Here is a 17,854-nt window from a genome sequence, read left to right as displayed (position 1 = left end):
AATCCGCTTATGAACGACCCTAAACACCGCTGAAAATCTACAGAGGGAATGGTACAATGTTCTGGAATGGCTAAGTCCCCAGACCTGAATATTATTGAAAACCTGTGGTGGGATTTAAAGTGGGTTGTCCATGTACTGAAACCATCAAACCTGACTGAGTTGGAGATTAAGAATAGTCCAAAATATCTTCAACCTGAATGTGGACCTTTATTGGAAGGTATTCAAATCGTTTAAAGGCTATTCATTTTGCAAAAAGGAGAATCTACTAAATATTGATGTAATTTTTCTGTAGGGTTGCCCAAGTTTATGCACCTGGCTTATTTTGTTTAAATATTTATTACACACAGTAAATCCAATAAACTTTTTTTTCACTTCTCAAATAGTGTCTGGTTCTCTGCTACAAAATATATTTAACATGATATATTTAACTGAAATTTCCAATGAATACAACCAACCCAAACTTTTTAAACCGCTGTAATTGTCAGAAGCAGCCTCTCCAAAAGTTATTTTCCTTTCGCGCATGCTCTACACCCCTCCCTCAAAACATCTACCCATTCTCAGTGTCTGGCCACATGATTACGCTCCCCTAACAGTCATTAAAAGTGGCGGAGGTGGACGGATACAAAATGGTGGTAGGCCTACAGTCATTTGGCGTGCCCACCTTCCTGTGTGTGTTCCAATAGCTTCTTCGCAACAAGAAAGTGAGGCCTTGCCTCTGCGGGTGTTAGCTCGTGGTTATATCACCCGCCCCCAGGCTCCCGACCACTTGACGGGATGCCGAGAATCTACCGTAATAATTAAAACAATTTAACAAAATGGTCACAAGTTTGCCAGAGTGCTCCTTAATTGTCTATAAAATCTAGCCAAAAGTATGCTTGTAAATAAAAAATGCTAGCAACGTGTTTCCAGCTGCCCCCGTTGCGACTCTTGCAAGGGGGACTAAAAAGGCTGCCCTTTGAACCACGTTGAAAGCGAGCCGTGCCGTATGGAGCCAGCAGATGTGACCTAACCTGATTTGGTTTCAATACTTCCCCACAGGAAGTTCACAAAGCCAGGAGGTCCTGCTTTGTTATGTTAGTCATCTTTCTCAGAGAGCCAACGGAGACTTTTTGGCTCCCTTTCTTCTTGCGGACAGGAGTTATTGCATTATAATTTGCAAGATTGTTCAAACAGAAAATTTACTGGTGATCACATTTTTCCCTAATAAAAGCCAGGTGTCAGATGTTTTCGGAGTGTGTGTGTGTGTGTGTATATGTGTTTTTTTTTTTTTTTTTTTTTTTTTTACAAGGTTACATGAGTTTCACAGTAGGACTCCCCAAATAGTGGCCCATGCTCCAAAACAGTCTCTTTGTCTCGCTATATCTCTATTAATCACTGCTCATCGAAAATAAACACCTTAATTTGCACCATTCATTACAAAAAATAATAAGTAGAGCTGTCATAATATCTCAATACCAAAAGTGCCTCGATATCATCGTGGTCTTGTCTCAGTATAAGATAAGTCATTATTGCTTAAAATATATGTACTAGTAGTTTTGGGTCAACTAAAGCATGCTCTTAGTTGGACTACTACAATAGAGCTCTTTCCTTGGTCTAGTTTGCATATTTGACGTGCTATGTAACCTTTGAGATGATGTGAAAACATCACAAGACGTACAGTGATGACTGACTGACTGACTGACCCTAATGAATTTTTAGATTTACGCAAAGGAATCAGTGTTGTGAATTTAAATGGAAAAAAAAAAAGAAAAATACTGTCAAATTAGTGAAAAGACAACTCCTTAATGTACAGTTACATTTTTTGTGAGGCAAGTATTACTATCGCTGAAGTAATTATAGAGTTTTGGATGTACTGTACATGCACATAAAGATTGGCTGGTATAAAATCCTCACTGTAAAATAAAATAATAATAAAATAATGTCTGCATTTATAGCTTTTCCCAATTGGTAAAATCCAAAATCCATCTCACTAAACCAAATGAGCAGATGTCTAAACACAGTTAATAAAACTAGCCCCCATTTTTCAATATCACAAACACATTTCACATTTCACATTTACAAAACACAATGCTCCTTTCTCATAAATGTAAACACGTTTTGCATTGCATTAAACACAAGCTACAAAAGAGCTTTGCTCATATTTTCAAATGAAAGCTCATGCAATGCAAAATGCCTGCCAAAGTCAGCGAAACGAACAAAATGCACACACCTCACTTCATTTGTGAAACACCATGACACAACATTTAAAACTTGTTGCTAATGATTTGACCATACCCATAAAGGCAAGTTCAGAGTGAATAGTTTGATGAAGATCCCCCCCCCAAAAAAACACAATGGATGAAGGCAGAGTCAGGGGATGAGGAATTTAAGTAGGAGACGGGAGAGGAGCTGGCCATGGATAAAGAGGAATTCAAATCAGAGGAGGAAGAGGAGCAGGCCAACGAGGAAGCGGAGAAGGTCAACGAAGGAGAGGAGAAGATCCTAGAGGAAGAGCAAAATAACCTTCCCCCATCATTACGGACCAGACGCAACCAACAGTCAGTGATCATGTAATTGTCCGTGGCATGACTATGGCTTCAGAATCAGAATTGCTTTATTGTCATCATACAAGTGTACAATGAGATTGCGGGGAGCTTTTCCTTTACAATGCTAATGAGTTAAAAGAAGGCTTAAAACACAGGCTTAAGCAGGATTAAGAGTCCGTCCAAAACTGAGTAGGTTGACAGTAGTCTATTGGTTTCATCTCAGTTGCTATTGCAAACCATGTCGATTGACAACACCTTACTTTCTTTGGAGCTGAAAGAATGACACATAGAGTAGGGAGGGTTGCTATTGCGGCGCAGAAAGCCTAATTATGAATATTGTAAGTGAGAACAACTTCATCAGACTCAAGGAGATAAAAGACCAAGTCATTGCCGATAATGTCAACTTTAACCACAACAATAGAACGAAGTTTTCCGGCGCCAAAAGATGGGGATGAAACAGGTCTATAGGATTCCCTTTGATTCAAAGATCTATGTTACGAGTTTGCAAGTGTACATCCATGCTCACAGAAAGATTGGTGGAAACACTGTGTTGATCAGTGACCTACAGTACTTCTGGACAAAACTGTGCTACCTGATTGACTTTTACATTTTCACAGACGATATTCCAGTTCAATCAATGGCTAGACCTTATGAGTACCTCTTCCTGGATGAGACTTGGTTCAGCCTGCAGAAACGAAAGCAAAGAGGCCGGACCTCGTTGGACAAAGAGCTATCACTGAGGTTCTTGACTAACAGGGGGTAATATTACCGGTACTCTTTGTGCAGCCATGGGTTCGGAAGTGCTTGTCCACTGTCATGCTGCCCTTGGACCTTACAACACCTAATGTCATCTAACCTTCCTAGAAGAGTTAAGACACATCCTCCTGTTCTGCCAACAACACGATCCTGGGCCTGCACAACCAATTTATGTGACCATTTGGGACAATATCTGCTTCCACAGAACAAACCAAATCAGAGAGCGGTTCACCACCAACAGTAACCAGTTTCTAAAAGTCTGTCTGCCACCCAACTCCGCTTTCCTGAACCCTCATCCTGGAGATGGAACGTTTATGACAGACAACCACACACCAGAGAAAGCTTCCTACGGACAATCGAGCTGGCATGTGTTGACGTCTCAGTGGAGGCCTTACAAGGATTGAGTCACCATTTCAAGGCGTATTTTACGTGGTGCCTGGAAAGTTAGAATATAGCCTGTGATGTGGCCTGATGCCGCATAGTGATTGTGTGTGTGTGTGTGGTGTGAATAAAGTAATAGAATAAATTCACACCCTGAACTTGTTTAAATGAGTACCGTTGTGTGGAATAGATGTAACTAGATATAGTTACTATTTTCTATAGAAATCAAATACTCGAACTAAAAAATCTAAATGCCTAATCCGTTGCAAAGATCTATTCTAAGAATATTCGGTAAAGTTTCTAAATATGTGCATGGGAAATTATGAAACAACCTTCTCACAAATTGAACATTATGTTTCATATGTTTTGCTGTAATGTAATGATATGTATATAGGTGTTTACATTTTTGTTAGCTTCGAGCTGCTCTTTTGGTGTGAAAGTTCGAGTTTTGAAATGAGAAGGTCTGATTGTATTTATGTAGATTTGTAAAAATGTGTTGTTTTTTAGACATGGGAGACTGTGGAGAATAGCCCAAAAAACGTCATTTTCTGAACTGCTTATCCTGCACGAGGGTTGTGGTGGTGCTGCAGCAGCCTATCCCAGCCAACTATCGGCAGCAGAAGGGGTATATACCCTTAACTGGTTGCCAGACAATCGCAAAGCACACAACATTTCTTACTTACAATCACACCTATGGGGAATTTGGAGTGTCCAAATAGCCTACCATGCATGTTTTTTTAATGTGGGAGGAAACCCGAATACCCACAGAAAATACACGCAGGCATGGGGAAAACATGCAAACTCCACACAGGAAAGCCTTGGCGCAGGACTGAACACTTCATCTCAGAACCGTGAGGCAAACGTGCAAACTACACAACACTATCCCACCTGAAAAAAAAAGTCAATTTGAGAAGGACTTACCCAGCAAAACAAATGTTATTTGTATCTCGAGCATCCACCTGTACAGTCAAATTTGCTACAATACTGTGATGTTTCTCAAAACAGCAATGACTATTATATTGTGAGATTAATACTTTGCCAATATACTGTAAAATCTTTAAATTTAATGTAGGATATCATTACATCCATAATAGTCATTATATTGCCACAAGTATTCACTCACCTGCCTTGAATTGCATTTAAGTTCAGCGACATCGACTTCCTAATCCATATGGTTAGTCCAGTCTTTGCAGCTACTATAACAATCTCAACTCACACTGACTGATGTTGGATAAGAAGGCCTAGCTTTCGGTCTTTAGTGCATCTCTACATTCACATGCTGCATTCTATCCTCTGTGCACGCCACTCAAGTTCATGCATATCAGACCATGTCTTTATAAACCTTTCCGAAAGCACTGGTGCACAGTCATGTTGGAAGACGAAGGGGCCACAAGCTCGAAACTGTTCCCACAGTTAGGAGCACAGCATTGTCCAAAATGTCTTGGCATGATAAGCATTCAGCAGTTCCTTACGCAGGAACTAAAGGGCCAAACCCAGTTTCTGAAAAACTATCCCAAACCATAATCCCCCCTCCACCAGACTTCACACTTGGCACAATACAGTACGAAAAGGATCATTCTCCTGGCAACTGCAAAACTCAGACTTGTCCATCAGATTGCAAGATGGAGAAGCGTGGTTTGCCATTCCAGAGAACATATCTCCACAGCTCTAGACCCCAGTGGAGGTGTGCTCTATACCACTGCATCTGATGTTTTGCTTTGCACTTAGTGATGTATGGCTTGGATGCAGCTGCTAAACCATGGAAACCCATTCCATGAAGCTGTCAGTGCACTATTTTTTGAGAAAAACTGAAGGCCACGTGAACTTTGGAAGTCTTTCTGGTTGGTTGCAGAAAGTTGGCAACTTCTTCGTAGTACACGCCTCAGCATCCTCTGACCCTGGTCCATGGATTTAAGTGGCCTACAATTTAGTGGCTGAATTGCTGTCATTCCAAAATATTTCCATTTTATTTCAATTCATCTCAGTTACCTGTAAAATATTTAGGAGCAACAACATGTCCCGGTTAAATTTGTCGTACAGGAAGCCACGACGAGCTGCTGAGAGCAAACCATGCTTTCACAAATATTTCTAAAATCTCTTTTTTTTTTTTTTTTTTAAACACAAACTGTATGTGCCAATGAACTGTATTGGAACAGTAAATTCTGATTATATGGATGAGTGAGCAAATACTTCGGCAATATAGCGTGTGTATGTATGTATATAGTACAGGCCAACGCTTTGGACACACCTTATTCAATCAGGGGCATGCAGAGACAATTTGGGGGGCAGGTGCTCAGAGGGGAAAAAAAGCCCCTTTTGCCTATCTCCTAAAGCTCTTTTTCTTTTCATTTTCTCAGTCTTTCCTTTTGAGGCATGATTGCTGCTGCAATTGTTAAATACAGTATAAAAAAACAACTATATGAATACGCCTGCTTGGTGAAATTACAACAGGGCACACACACGACACAGCAACTTTTTTTGTATGGCATACAACAAATAAATTATGTTTATAGCCTGCTGCAGGGGCGGATCCACCAGGGTGGCAAACGCCACCCTTAAAGAGAGGATTGCCACCCCAGTCGGCACCGATGTAAAAAAAAAAAAAAAAAAAACTCAGTTAATTTGACATTTACTATCATCAATTAAGTAGTGGTGTCAGTGAGGGTCCTTATAATAATAATTTATAATATAAAAAAGATCGTATGAAACTAAATTTCTCTATATTAGTTTGTAAATATCACTTGGGCCTATTTGTATTGTCTACATAGCAAAGTGTGAATCAAAATTTGTGCACATCTGCCATGAGTTTACCCTTGGGGTGTTACGCACAATTGAATGTAATTTAATTTAAAAAAAAAAAAAAAAAGTTTCATCAACAAAATTGTCATACACATCAAAAATGATTTGTTTATAATGATGACCTAATAATAACCTTGACAAGGGCACTTGATTGGTTAAAACGGAAAGAGCAAGTGCTCCAGCACCACTTGATGTCGACCTGTGCACGCCACTGCATTCGATGCAACAGAAATGATGGTAAAGAAAAATAAAACCCAAAACATTAATTAACTTATTAAGGCATACATTTAAAGTGAAAACCATTTTGGGCTACTATTTGACGCTCATGGAGAGAGTGGCAATAGTGCGCAAAAAGTAATCAGTGCAACGGGTGGCTGTTTTGAAGAGAGTAGAATATAAAACATGTTTTTGATTATTTTAACTTTTTTTTTTGCCAAGTAGGCTACACAATTTCACATGGTCATTCATAGTTTTGATAGTCAATTAGAATTGACAATGTAAATAGTCAAAAATAAATAAATAAATAATTAAATAAAGAACATGCACAAATGAAAAGGTGTGTTCAAACTTTTGGCTTGTAGCCTACTGCACACCATAATTTTCGGACTATAAGACGCTACTTTTCCCCTCATTTTGAATCCTGTGGCTTATAGTCCAGTGCGGCTTATTTGTTGATTTACCATTTGGGTTAATAAGTAACACTTTCTTTGACAGCGGCGTCATAAGACTGCCATAACTATGACATGACACTATCATGGGCATTAATGGCATTATGAATTATGTCACTAACTCCATTTATGTCCAGCTCGGATTTATTTACATCCATTCAAAGTGAGATAATTTGCCGGATGACACAAAATGACATCTGTCATAAGCATTCATTAATGCTCATTGCAGTATCATGTCAAAATTATGATGGTCCAATGACAGACCTATAGCTCCACCGTCAAATAAAGTGTTACCAAAAACCATAACTAGCAATTAATGAAACAACTGGAACAGTAACTGAAGAATAATTAGCACAAAACATGAATTTTGATTGTTATTTACATCTGTAGCGTTGCAATGCATATTAGGAGGCATGTTGGACGACAACAGTGTTGACAGCAGGTGGCAGCAGAGGTTGACTGTCTCCCCCAAGGGAGCAGTGATGGCCAAATGATGTTTCTGGAAGCAATGAAGCTTTGCAGCCGATTGGTTCAAAGCTTTATGGTGGTTTATTTGGTCTTATGCCAGTCTTATAATACCGCTGTCAAATATACTGTAGTGTTACCAGTAAAAATCTTTTGGTGTAAATATCTCATAATACAGTGAGGACAGCTGCGGCTTATTGTCCAGTGCGGTTTATCTATGAACAAATGCGGTTTTCGTGTCAAATTTGGTGGGTGACAGCTTATAGTCAGGTGCGCCTTATAGTCTGAAAATTACGGTATTATGTATTATAGCCTAAAAAAATACTGTAGTGCTGCAAAGTGAAAATGCTGTATTCTAAAATCAACACCACATATCCTTATCTGGGATTGCGGGGTGTTGGAGCATATCCCATAGGGCAGGCACAGATAAAAAATTTGTACTCACAACAGTATTTTGTGAAGACAATAAACAATCTCTATTAATAGCAAGTTTGATAGCTACCTTCCAACATAAATCTGACACTAGTTAACTAAATATGATACTTCTACTTCTATTTAACCAATTCTTGTCATCAATATCAAAGTATAAAACAAACGTAATGTGACAGTCAACACTCCTTAACTCATTGGGTGCCATTGACAACGCTAGACAGCCAGTCCATTTTGACTGGGAGCGCAGTCAAAATGGATTGGACGTCTAGCGCCGTCAATGGCCTGAAATATGAGTATACACAGCCAGTCGGCCCAGTTTAAATTAATTGGACGGCTATCCTTGTCAATGGCAGGCAACGAGTCAACCTAAGCGTTATAATCGAAAACGTTCGGAGAAAACGAATGGCTCATCAGCATAAAAAAACTACAAGTCCCAGCTAAACAGAGAAAATGCGCCACATCCGAGCCAGCCTTGACGCCGGAAACAGGAACGGGAGATATATAAAAAAGACATCAGCGCACTCAGGTTAGTATTTATTTCATCTAGCTCGTTGTGAACATTGATAATTCAAAACTTACCTTTTAAAATCCACATTTGTCTCGAAGTGTTGTTCGTGGAGCTTCTCGTTTTAATCCATGTTGGCTAGTTATCCGGCTACAGGTTAGCTGATGAAGCTAATCCTGTTGAGAAATGTCGTCTAGATCCCTACAGAGTCCTCCAAACTTCACGTACATTACTCACGACAGATAAATAGAAACGATTCGTGTTATTTTTAAGGACGTGGAGCTATTTTTGTTCGTTTTCAATGATGAACAATTAGCGCGCATCACATTAGTAGTTCTTCTGAAGATGTGACGCTAATTTTACTCACGTATTGACGACTACACGTTAATTACGTCTGTGTTAACTCGAATTTGTGTTATGGTATGTCTAACATACATACACTGCCATTGACAGCGATATATTTTAAATGTGTTAGAGCTTGCATTCATTCATCATGTGTCCTTGGCATTGACGGCGATAGACGTCCAATCCTTTGGACTGGGAAGGTTTGGACGTCTATCGCTGTCATTGGTAGCCAATAAGTTAACTCTGGCCAATAAGTTAACTCTTTAAATAACATTAAAATGTTGTTAATCCGTTTTCGTTTCAGTGTTGTAAACGGTAATAAATGTGGGGAAAAAACTAAAAACAATATATATATCTAAAGCAACCCTTGGTTGTCTATCACCGTCATAGGCAGTCATTGACTTCATCAAAATTTTATGCTCATGTACTAAATAAATCTTTTTTAAAAACTAAAACCTTGGAACAGCATATTTTTTACCTTGGTTCTCCAATTTTGTCATCCTTTGGCTTGCTCCACTGTTCCCGTTGCTTCATGTGGCTGTAGTCCACCATTCATTTTTCATATTTGGATATTTCCACTTTTACCACTATCATACCACATTCTGACGGTATGATAACCTTAGGCAAAAATATCATGGTATTGCAATTAAAGCTCTAAAATGTGTTATTTTGAGATATCTGGGCTTAAAAAAAAAAAAAAAAAAAAAAAAAAAAGCTTTTTCCACTGAAAAGGATTTTTACTTTTCAAAACATTAGAAAATTGGAACATAAATATATTATTGAGTTAAATAAAAAAAAATTAAAAACTAACTGAAATATTCTAAATTAAAATAAATGCTCCTTTAGGTGAGCCTAAACCCACAGCCACAGCTCAACATTATTACCATCAGAATAAGAATAATTGAATTATTTTCCTAAAAAGCACGTGTGTACGACTCTGATCATGTTTACATTATACACACACTCTCTTTCTCAACACAGACAGTAGCCAGAGAGAAAAAAAATACCACGTTTTACTACCGCTTGACACACTAAACACGCTGGATTTAACTCTCGTAGGTGGTGGGAAACGTTCATGACCGTGTTTAGTAACCTTTCATTTTGTATAAATGCAAAATCATATTTGAGGTATTGCCTCCTCGGCAGCCACCATCCGCGAACATGTTTTACATGTCGGTTGGCCCTCCTCTAAGCCGTATCCCACCGGAACTTTTCTTTAGCAGAAGTATTCCCACACCAGCGATTCCGTTTTCTTCGATGGGGGAAAAAGTTCAGGGGTTTCACCTCCCTCAGCCATGGTGTAGCACATCTGTCACTGAGCAACAAGCGGTGGAGGAGGTTTGAGCCTTACAGCTGCAAGTGAGGGATTTCTCCATGCATTTTTGAGACATAAAAAAATAGCTAATACCTTAGGGACGATATGATGGAAAATTTTTGCAATTTTGAAACCTTGATGTTTTCATACCACAGTATACCTTAAAACCTGTAATTGGCACATGCCTACTGTTAAATCACATTGATGGTCGTCATGGATTGGCCGTCTAGTGCCGTCAATAGCACCTAATGAGTTAAATGCCCTGTGCTGCCAGTGGTCGCCACTTTTGAGCACTTGTAAAATATGAAATAAAACAAAGCTTTGTTCAACACGTGTCCAAGTTGAGTTTTGTAATGTTTTTCGAGTACTAAATATTGAATGCTGATTTTAGGCATTCTTTTTGAATCACCATGTACTAGTATATGGCAATACCAAATGTCAAACTTTACTTACAATATACAAATGCTGATGCAAAATTATACACATGTGATAAAATAAATGTTATGCTCATTTGTGACAATACAACAATACCGTCAGGCATAGTCTCTCGGCTCTGTTGAAATGATAGCACTCACTGGAGATGTGGAAAAAAATGGTACTACACTGAAAGTGTGCATCTTTTAATTCAGACCAGTGTGTACTGCAAACACCATTCAAATAAGCTTTGGCTTTTTTTCCGTTCCCTTGGAAGGGGGACGGGTCTAAAATTCAAATACTACTGCAATATAGTGAAGAGATGGATGAAGCAGGAGAGAGGGGAAACTGCATTATTCCTGAGTTACCGCCCCACCTCTTAACAACTAACTCATGTCTTCCCAGAACAATGATTGACATCCAAGCCTGGGCTCAGTACATTGTGGAGTGGGCCGCCAAAGACCCCTACGGCTTCCTGACCACGGTGTTGCTGGCGCTCACGCCCCTCTTCATCGCCTGCGCAATGTTGTCGTGGAAACTGGCCAAGATGATCGAGGCTCGTGACAAGGAGCAGAAGAAGAAGCAGCGGCGGCAGGAAAACCTGGCTAAAGCCAAGTGGAACTAAAAAGATTGACATGTGGAGGATGAAGTCATATAGGAGGAAAAAAGGACAGGGACTTGTGCCCCCACTGTTGCCTTTACTACCAGCAGAGACCTCTCGGGTGGGGCAAGGGAAAGCGTGCCCCTACCAGTCGAAAAGTGCCGAGATGGATATCCCTGTCGGACTTCCAACAGCAAGTGTCTATGTGACATTTTTATACTCAAGTTTTATCCCAATTACATGTCAAATTTGCAACAGATTGCATTCCATTCTTAACATCATATTTTTGTTAAACTGATATTAAATGAAGCATACCTACTGTACCTAACAGATTTACTTTGATCAATAAAGTTTTCATAGTGGCTTAAAAAGGCCTTTATTTTAAGTTTGGTTCTTGATTTAAAGTAAAATGAAACCTAATGGTGGTTGCACATTGAAATGGCCCCCAATTTGGATTTTACATGTTCTCCTATCAGGACTCTTTCACCTTGTTCACTTTAAGGTCTGCACAATTCTGTGCTATGAAGACGATTTGCTTAATTTTTTGCTTAGGAGGGGACAGTATGGTGATAACGTGTGCAAGTTATAAGGTTCTGTGTTCAAATCTCTTCTGGCCTTCCCAGGTGGTGTTTGCAGGTTCACTGTTAGGTTGAGTGAGCCTATATAGCCTGCTTTTGGGTTGGGGGAATAGGAAACCCACATAATTACAGAACATGCAAACTCCACAATCCAATTGTTTTCACTCCCTATAATGGATCCACAAGAACGTCTGCATTTGGCCACCATGCTGCCTCCTTAAAAAAAAAAAAAAAAAAAACCTTTCGTATTGCCATTCAATTTTCTTGTCAAAACTGTCAAAATTTTGTTGAATTGTGTCAGAACTGCTGACCTAATATTGCCCACATTCTTAAGATGTTTTAAATGTAATAAAAATGTACAAATATATCCTATTTAATAATGTGCAGAGAAATAAATCACAAAATGTAGTAATAATCCACACTTCCTCTGAGAGACCATTGACATGCTTTGGTGAAGCGGTTTTAGTTTAAATGGACAAATTGTGTGTGTGTGTGTGTGTGTGCGTGCGTGCGTGTGAACAATAAAATCCAGCATCATTTTGTCCCTTTACAATGGCTAGATTGTAAAAATTTTTTGTGCAACTAAAATGTTACAGTAAAACCACACTGTCCACTTTGTCAAACTCGTGTTTTTAAAATTACTAAATTTATGCAAAGGCTTCTCAAATCAGATGCAATTAATGTGCTGCTTATTTATTGACATACCAGCAATAAATACACTCACCTGCCACTTCATTAGGTACACCAGCATAATGAAAGAGATCCAATACAAGAGCTGTGCTGTATAAAAATCTGTCAGCCTTTCTATTGGATTGTATTACACAGCCAACTGGTCTCAGTCCATGCCGCTCTCTTTAGGCTTCTTATTTCGAATTAGGTCGCCAGGAGCCCGGCTGGAAGGTGTTGGCGGTGCTGGTGGGCTCCTCGCTGAACTCTTGCTTGCCAAAGCTAGTGGCAGCCGCATGGCCCGCAGCCACAGTCCTGGATGGCGTCGCCACCAGGCCTTCCTCATATTCCTTCGCTTTCAGAGCCAAGTCTTTCTCCTCCACCTCGCTGGCCTTCAGCTTTATCTGCTCCCTGTAGGCCTGGTTCTTTGCTAGTTCCTGTGTAAATGCACACAGACCGTCATTTGGTGAATAGCTGACACAAACTGGATTATTATTTAAGAATCCTGTGTTGGCGACAGCATGTAGTTTTAAAAAATTGTATATAAGCACAGAAAAAAACACCCTTACGACGATCGATCAAATGAATGTTTTTGCATGGACCATAGAAACAGAGTCTACTTCATCCTCCCAACATAATTTGCCCAACTCTGCAGCAGAATGGTAATTTCTGGAAATGTTCATTGTTATTTTTTGGTCACTGTTAGATACTTTTCTGAATATAACACATATCCCTTCACCTATGGAGTCACAGGAGTGCCAAAATTAAAAATAAATAAATGAATGAATGAATAAATAAATATAAAGAGAAATAAATAAATAAATGAATAGGTAAATAAATGAACGAATAAATAAATATATAAATAAATAAAAATATAACGGTATACTTTGTCATTGACATTTACTTTTGGTCATTAACAACCACAAACGGAAAAAACAATGACAATATTTTTCATTGACTTTTACTTTCTGTCATTGAACACCACAAACGGAAAAAACAATGACAATTGTATTTTTTGCCTTTGCCTTTTCTGTTTGGCTTTTACATTGTCATTGTCATTTGTTGATCGCTTTTCCTCTTCGGGAATGTAAATGGCAAATGCGCAGAGAAACGGTCTGTCAATCAAATGATGTTGGGCGGGGCTTTCCAACCAGGAATAGTAGTCGATAACTGATTATTCCTAGTTTACCTGAAGGAAAGTGACGTCGGTTATCGAGTTGCACGTGCAGTTTTTAAGGATAGGATAGACTGAATAGGTATGGATAGACTTTTTACGTGATAGATTCAACGATAGAAATACATTTTTCTAGACCGGTAAAAAAAATATTATAAAATATATTATTAAATATATATACATGCCAGACCATTCAAAGAATAATTATTTTCTATGTCCGAATCTTCGCGTTTAAAATCATGACGACATTGGAGGAAGAGGCGTAGTGCAGTCACACAAAACAGCCGCGGTCGCGCTTGGGTAGCCGTACGGCGCATGTGCGGAAAGTTAAACCAGGAATAATCAGTTATCAACTACTATTCCTGGTTGGAAAGCCCCTCCCAACGTCATTTGATTGACAGACCGTTTCTCTGCGCATTTGCCATTTACATTCCCAAAGAGGAAAGGCGATCGACAAATGACAATGACAATGTGAAAGCCAAACAGAAAAGGCAAAAAATACAATTGTCATAGTTTTTTCCGTTTGTGGTGTTCAATGACAGAAAGTAAAAGTCAATGAAAAATATTGTCATTGTTTTTCCATTTGTGGTTGTTAATGACCAAAAGTAAATGTCAATGACAAAGTATACCGTTATATTTTTATTTATTTATATATTTCTTTCTCTTTATATTTATTTATTTGTTCATTTATTTACCTGTTCATTTATTTATTTATATATTTATTTGTCTTTATATTTATTTATTCATTTATTTATTTTTAATTTTGGCACTCCTGTGACTCCATATTCACCTGCTATCATATACTTTGTTAATATTTTCACTAGTGTTGTTTTCGTCAATGATGACTATAACGAAAATATTTCAACAACGAACATTTTCTAAAGACGAGACGATGTTTTGGGAGATTAACACGTAACACGACAAATGCCAGTTTTCGTCTGACCAGAGGAGAAGGACGAAAATGCGTATTAGTTTTTGTCACATGTTCACAATGCGTGACATTTTATGTGTAGTTAGCCTGCACTGTAGCAGTAGCTGGTTGTGTCAGTCATGTGACATGCTGCACCCTCTAAACTCATCAGTGTCCAGGCTTGCTTGTTTTGAAACATGCATGTTAAGAATTGTTTTCTTACCTTGGCCAGAGAGAATATGCAATGTTTTTTTTTAGCCTTTAAAGGTTTGTGCTGAGTGATGATCACACACTAACTGTAACTCGTAGCGTTAACATAGCATTCCTGTTAGCATTAGGTTAATACTAACTTTCAGACAAGTTTTTTTTTTTCCCCACATACAGTTCGTGGCATCCAGGTGGCTATAATTAATTGAAAATAATGTACTGTTTTTCTGCTGTCTGTGTATTATCACTAAGTTGGTGTTGTTCTTGTAGACGCTACAATATGTGCGCGTCTGTCAATGTTCATTCAAAACAGTTGGAAACCTTTATTTTTGGAGTCAAATTATTTTATTTTACAGACAGAAACATTTTTAGTAAATGTCGACTAAAACTAGACAGGTCTTGAGTTTTCGTCAACAAAAACTAGTTGAAGACATATTGTGAGATGACTAAAATATGACTAAATCTATTATGTATTATCATCCAAAAGACTAAGAAGGAAATAAAAAGGGCTGCAGAAAACAAGACTGATTTCCACTCGTTTAAATATAGGGACAGTGACAAGAGCGTACCGCACGAATGCTATTTTTAGATCGCAAGGCTGCGTGACGTCACCATCGTAAACCAGAAGGGGGTCAACAGAGAAGCGCGCTCGCTTACAACCAATACAAGTACTGCTGTTTTAAGCCGGTAATCTTTCAAAAAAGAACATGCCAATTAAACAGTCCTGCTATGGAACTTGTAGTAACGACTCTAGACATTATGACCGTCCACATATGAAGGACGTTTTCTTCATAGGTTTCCCGACGCCAAAAACTCGGAGGGAAAAAATGTGAACAAGGATTAGCATGTGCGGACGTCCAAAAGACCAGTTTAACGCCAGCAAGGTGAAGACATTCACCTTCATAAGCAGTAAACATTTTGTTGGGGGCCATGGTCCTACAGGTCGACAATCCTGCAGCGAGGAGGTAAGCCGTTTTGATATTTTTACTTATTTTTTAGCATGGGGTTTTGCCGTGCTGCTTCTGTCTGACCATGAATGACCTGAAAAAAGTTGAAATTTTATTTATAAATCACAACAGTCATGTAGGCCTATTTTTCTAAAATACGGATATTTAAAGAAATTAGCCATGTTTGGCCTTGGTCTTTTTGTAGTAAGCCTGTTCATGCCTACAGGTAGGCTCTAGATTTAATAGCTTTACCTTTTCTGTTGTAAAGAAACAACCTTAATAAGGGGGAAGTGTAAATAAATTAATAGAATTAAGATTTGTAACTAGTTAAAAAATTAAAAGTGTTCGTTGGGTGTCACTGAGTAGCATTTGCGTTCGCTACACAAAAATAGCAATATACAGTGCCTTGCAAAAGTATTCGGCCACCTTGAACCTTGCAACTTTTCGCCACATTTCAGGCTTCAAACATAAAGATATAAAATTTTAATTTTTTGTCAAGAATCAACAACAAGTGGGACACAATCGTGAAGTGGAACAAAATTTATTGGATAATTTAAACTTTTGAACAAATAAAAAACTGAAAAGTGGGGCGTGCAATATTATTCGGCCCCCTTGCGTTAATACTTTGTAGCGCCACCTTTTGCTCCAATTACAGCTGCAAGTCGCTTGGGGTATGTTTCTATCAGTTTTGCACATCGAGAGACTGACATTCTTGCCTATTCTTCCTTGCAAAACAGCTCGAGCTCAGTGAGGTTGGATGGAGAGTGTTTGTGAACAGCAGTCTTCAGCTCTTTCCACAGATTCTCGATTGGATTCAGGTCTGGACTTTGACTTGGCCATTCTAACACCTGGATACATTTATTTTTGAACCATTCCATTGTAGATTTGGCTTTATGTTTTGGATCATTGTCCTGTTGGAAGATAAATCTCCGTCCCAGTCTCAGGTCTTGTGCAGATACCAACAGGTTTTCTTCCAGAATGTTCCTGTATTTGGCTGCATCCATCTTCCCGTCAATTTTAACCATCTTCCCTGTCCCTGCTGAAGAAAAGCAGGCCCAAACCATGATGCTGCCACCACCATGTTCGACAGTGGGGATGGTGTGTTCAGGGTGATGAGCTGTGTTGCTTTTACGCCAAACATATCGTTTTGCATTGTGGCCAAAAAGTTCAATTTTGGTTTCATCTGACCAGAGCACCTTCTTCCACATATTTGGTGTGTCTCCCAGGTGGCTTGTGGCAAATTTTAAACGAGACTTTTTATGGATATCTTTGAGAAATGGCTTTCTTCTTGCCACTCTTCCATAAAGGCCAGATTTGTGCAGTGTACGACTGATTGTTGTCCTATGGACAGACTCTCCCACCTCAGCTGTAGATCTCTGCAGTTCATCCAGAGTGATCATGGGCCTCTTGGCTGCATCTCTGATCAGTTTTCTCCTTGTTTGAGAAGAAAGTTTGGAAGGACGGCCGGGTCTTGGTAGATTTGCAGTGGTCTGATGCTCCTTCCATTTCAATATGATGGCTTGCACAGTGCTCCTTGAGATGTTTAAAGCTTGGGAAATCTTTTTGTGTCCAAATCCCTGCTTCAAACTTCTCCACAACAGTATCTCGGACCTGCCTGGTGTGTTCCTTGGTTTTCATAATGCTCTCTGCACTTTAAACAGAACCCTGAGACTATCACAGAGCAGGTGCATTTATACGGAGACTTGATTACACACAGGTGGATTCTATTTATCATCATCGGTCATTTAGGACAACATTGGATCATTCAGAGATCCTCGCTGAACTTCTGGAGTGAGTTTGCTGCACTGAAAGTAAAGGGGCCGAATAATATTGCACGCCCCACTTTTCAGTTTTTTATTTGTTAAAAAATCCAATAAATGTTGTTCCACTTCACGACTGTGTCCCACTTGTTGTTGATTCTTGACAAAAAAATTAAATTTCATATCTTTATGTTTGAAGCCTGAAATGTGGCGAAAGGTTGCAAGATTCAAGGGGGCCGAATACTTTTGCAAGGCACTGTAAATGACCCCCAAGAACGGTCAGAGACGTAAGACAAACAGAGGATAAAATATACCGTTTTGGCCCGAATATAAGACGGCCCTGATTATAAGACGACCCCCTCTTTTTCAAGACCCAAGTTTGAAAAAAGACTTTTTGAACACCAAA

The 17,854-nt window shown here is 39.0% G+C and overlaps 2 protein-coding genes across 2 annotated transcripts in view; one reads left to right on the top strand and one right to left on the bottom strand.

The window, feature by feature from the left end:
- The first annotated feature begins 8,384 nt into the window (after positions 1–8,384).
- Positions 8,385–12,322, top strand: smim15 (small integral membrane protein 15). The gene is made up of 2 exons (XM_057831535.1): positions 8,385–8,552; positions 11,011–12,322. Exon 2 carries the CDS (start codon positions 11,015–11,017, stop codon positions 11,228–11,230), a length of 216 nt encoding a protein of 71 aa, XP_057687518.1. The 5' UTR covers positions 8,385–8,552; positions 11,011–11,014; the 3' UTR covers positions 11,231–12,322.
- The window catches only part of ndufaf2 (NADH:ubiquinone oxidoreductase complex assembly factor 2), a 50,479-nt gene continuing 43,304 nt past the window's right edge, over positions 10,680–17,854 (bottom strand). Inside the window, exon 4 of the mRNA XM_057831534.1 lies at positions 10,680–12,887. Within this exon, the coding sequence (XP_057687517.1) occupies positions 12,648–12,887 (240 nt within the window). The 3' untranslated portion in view covers positions 10,680–12,647. The remainder of the gene's footprint in view (positions 12,888–17,854) is intronic.

Source organism: Corythoichthys intestinalis, chromosome 3 (assembly GCF_030265065.1).
Source record: "Corythoichthys intestinalis isolate RoL2023-P3 chromosome 3, ASM3026506v1, whole genome shotgun sequence".
NCBI lineage: Eukaryota > Metazoa > Chordata > Actinopteri > Syngnathiformes > Syngnathidae > Corythoichthys > Corythoichthys intestinalis.
This window is presented reverse-complemented; position numbering and strand designations above follow the sequence as displayed.

Excerpts from the sequence above, each read along its gene's own strand:
- smim15 (XM_057831535.1), top strand. The coding sequence starts at position 11,015 with ATGATTGACATCCAAGCCTGGGCTCAGTACATTGTGGAGTGGGCCGCC.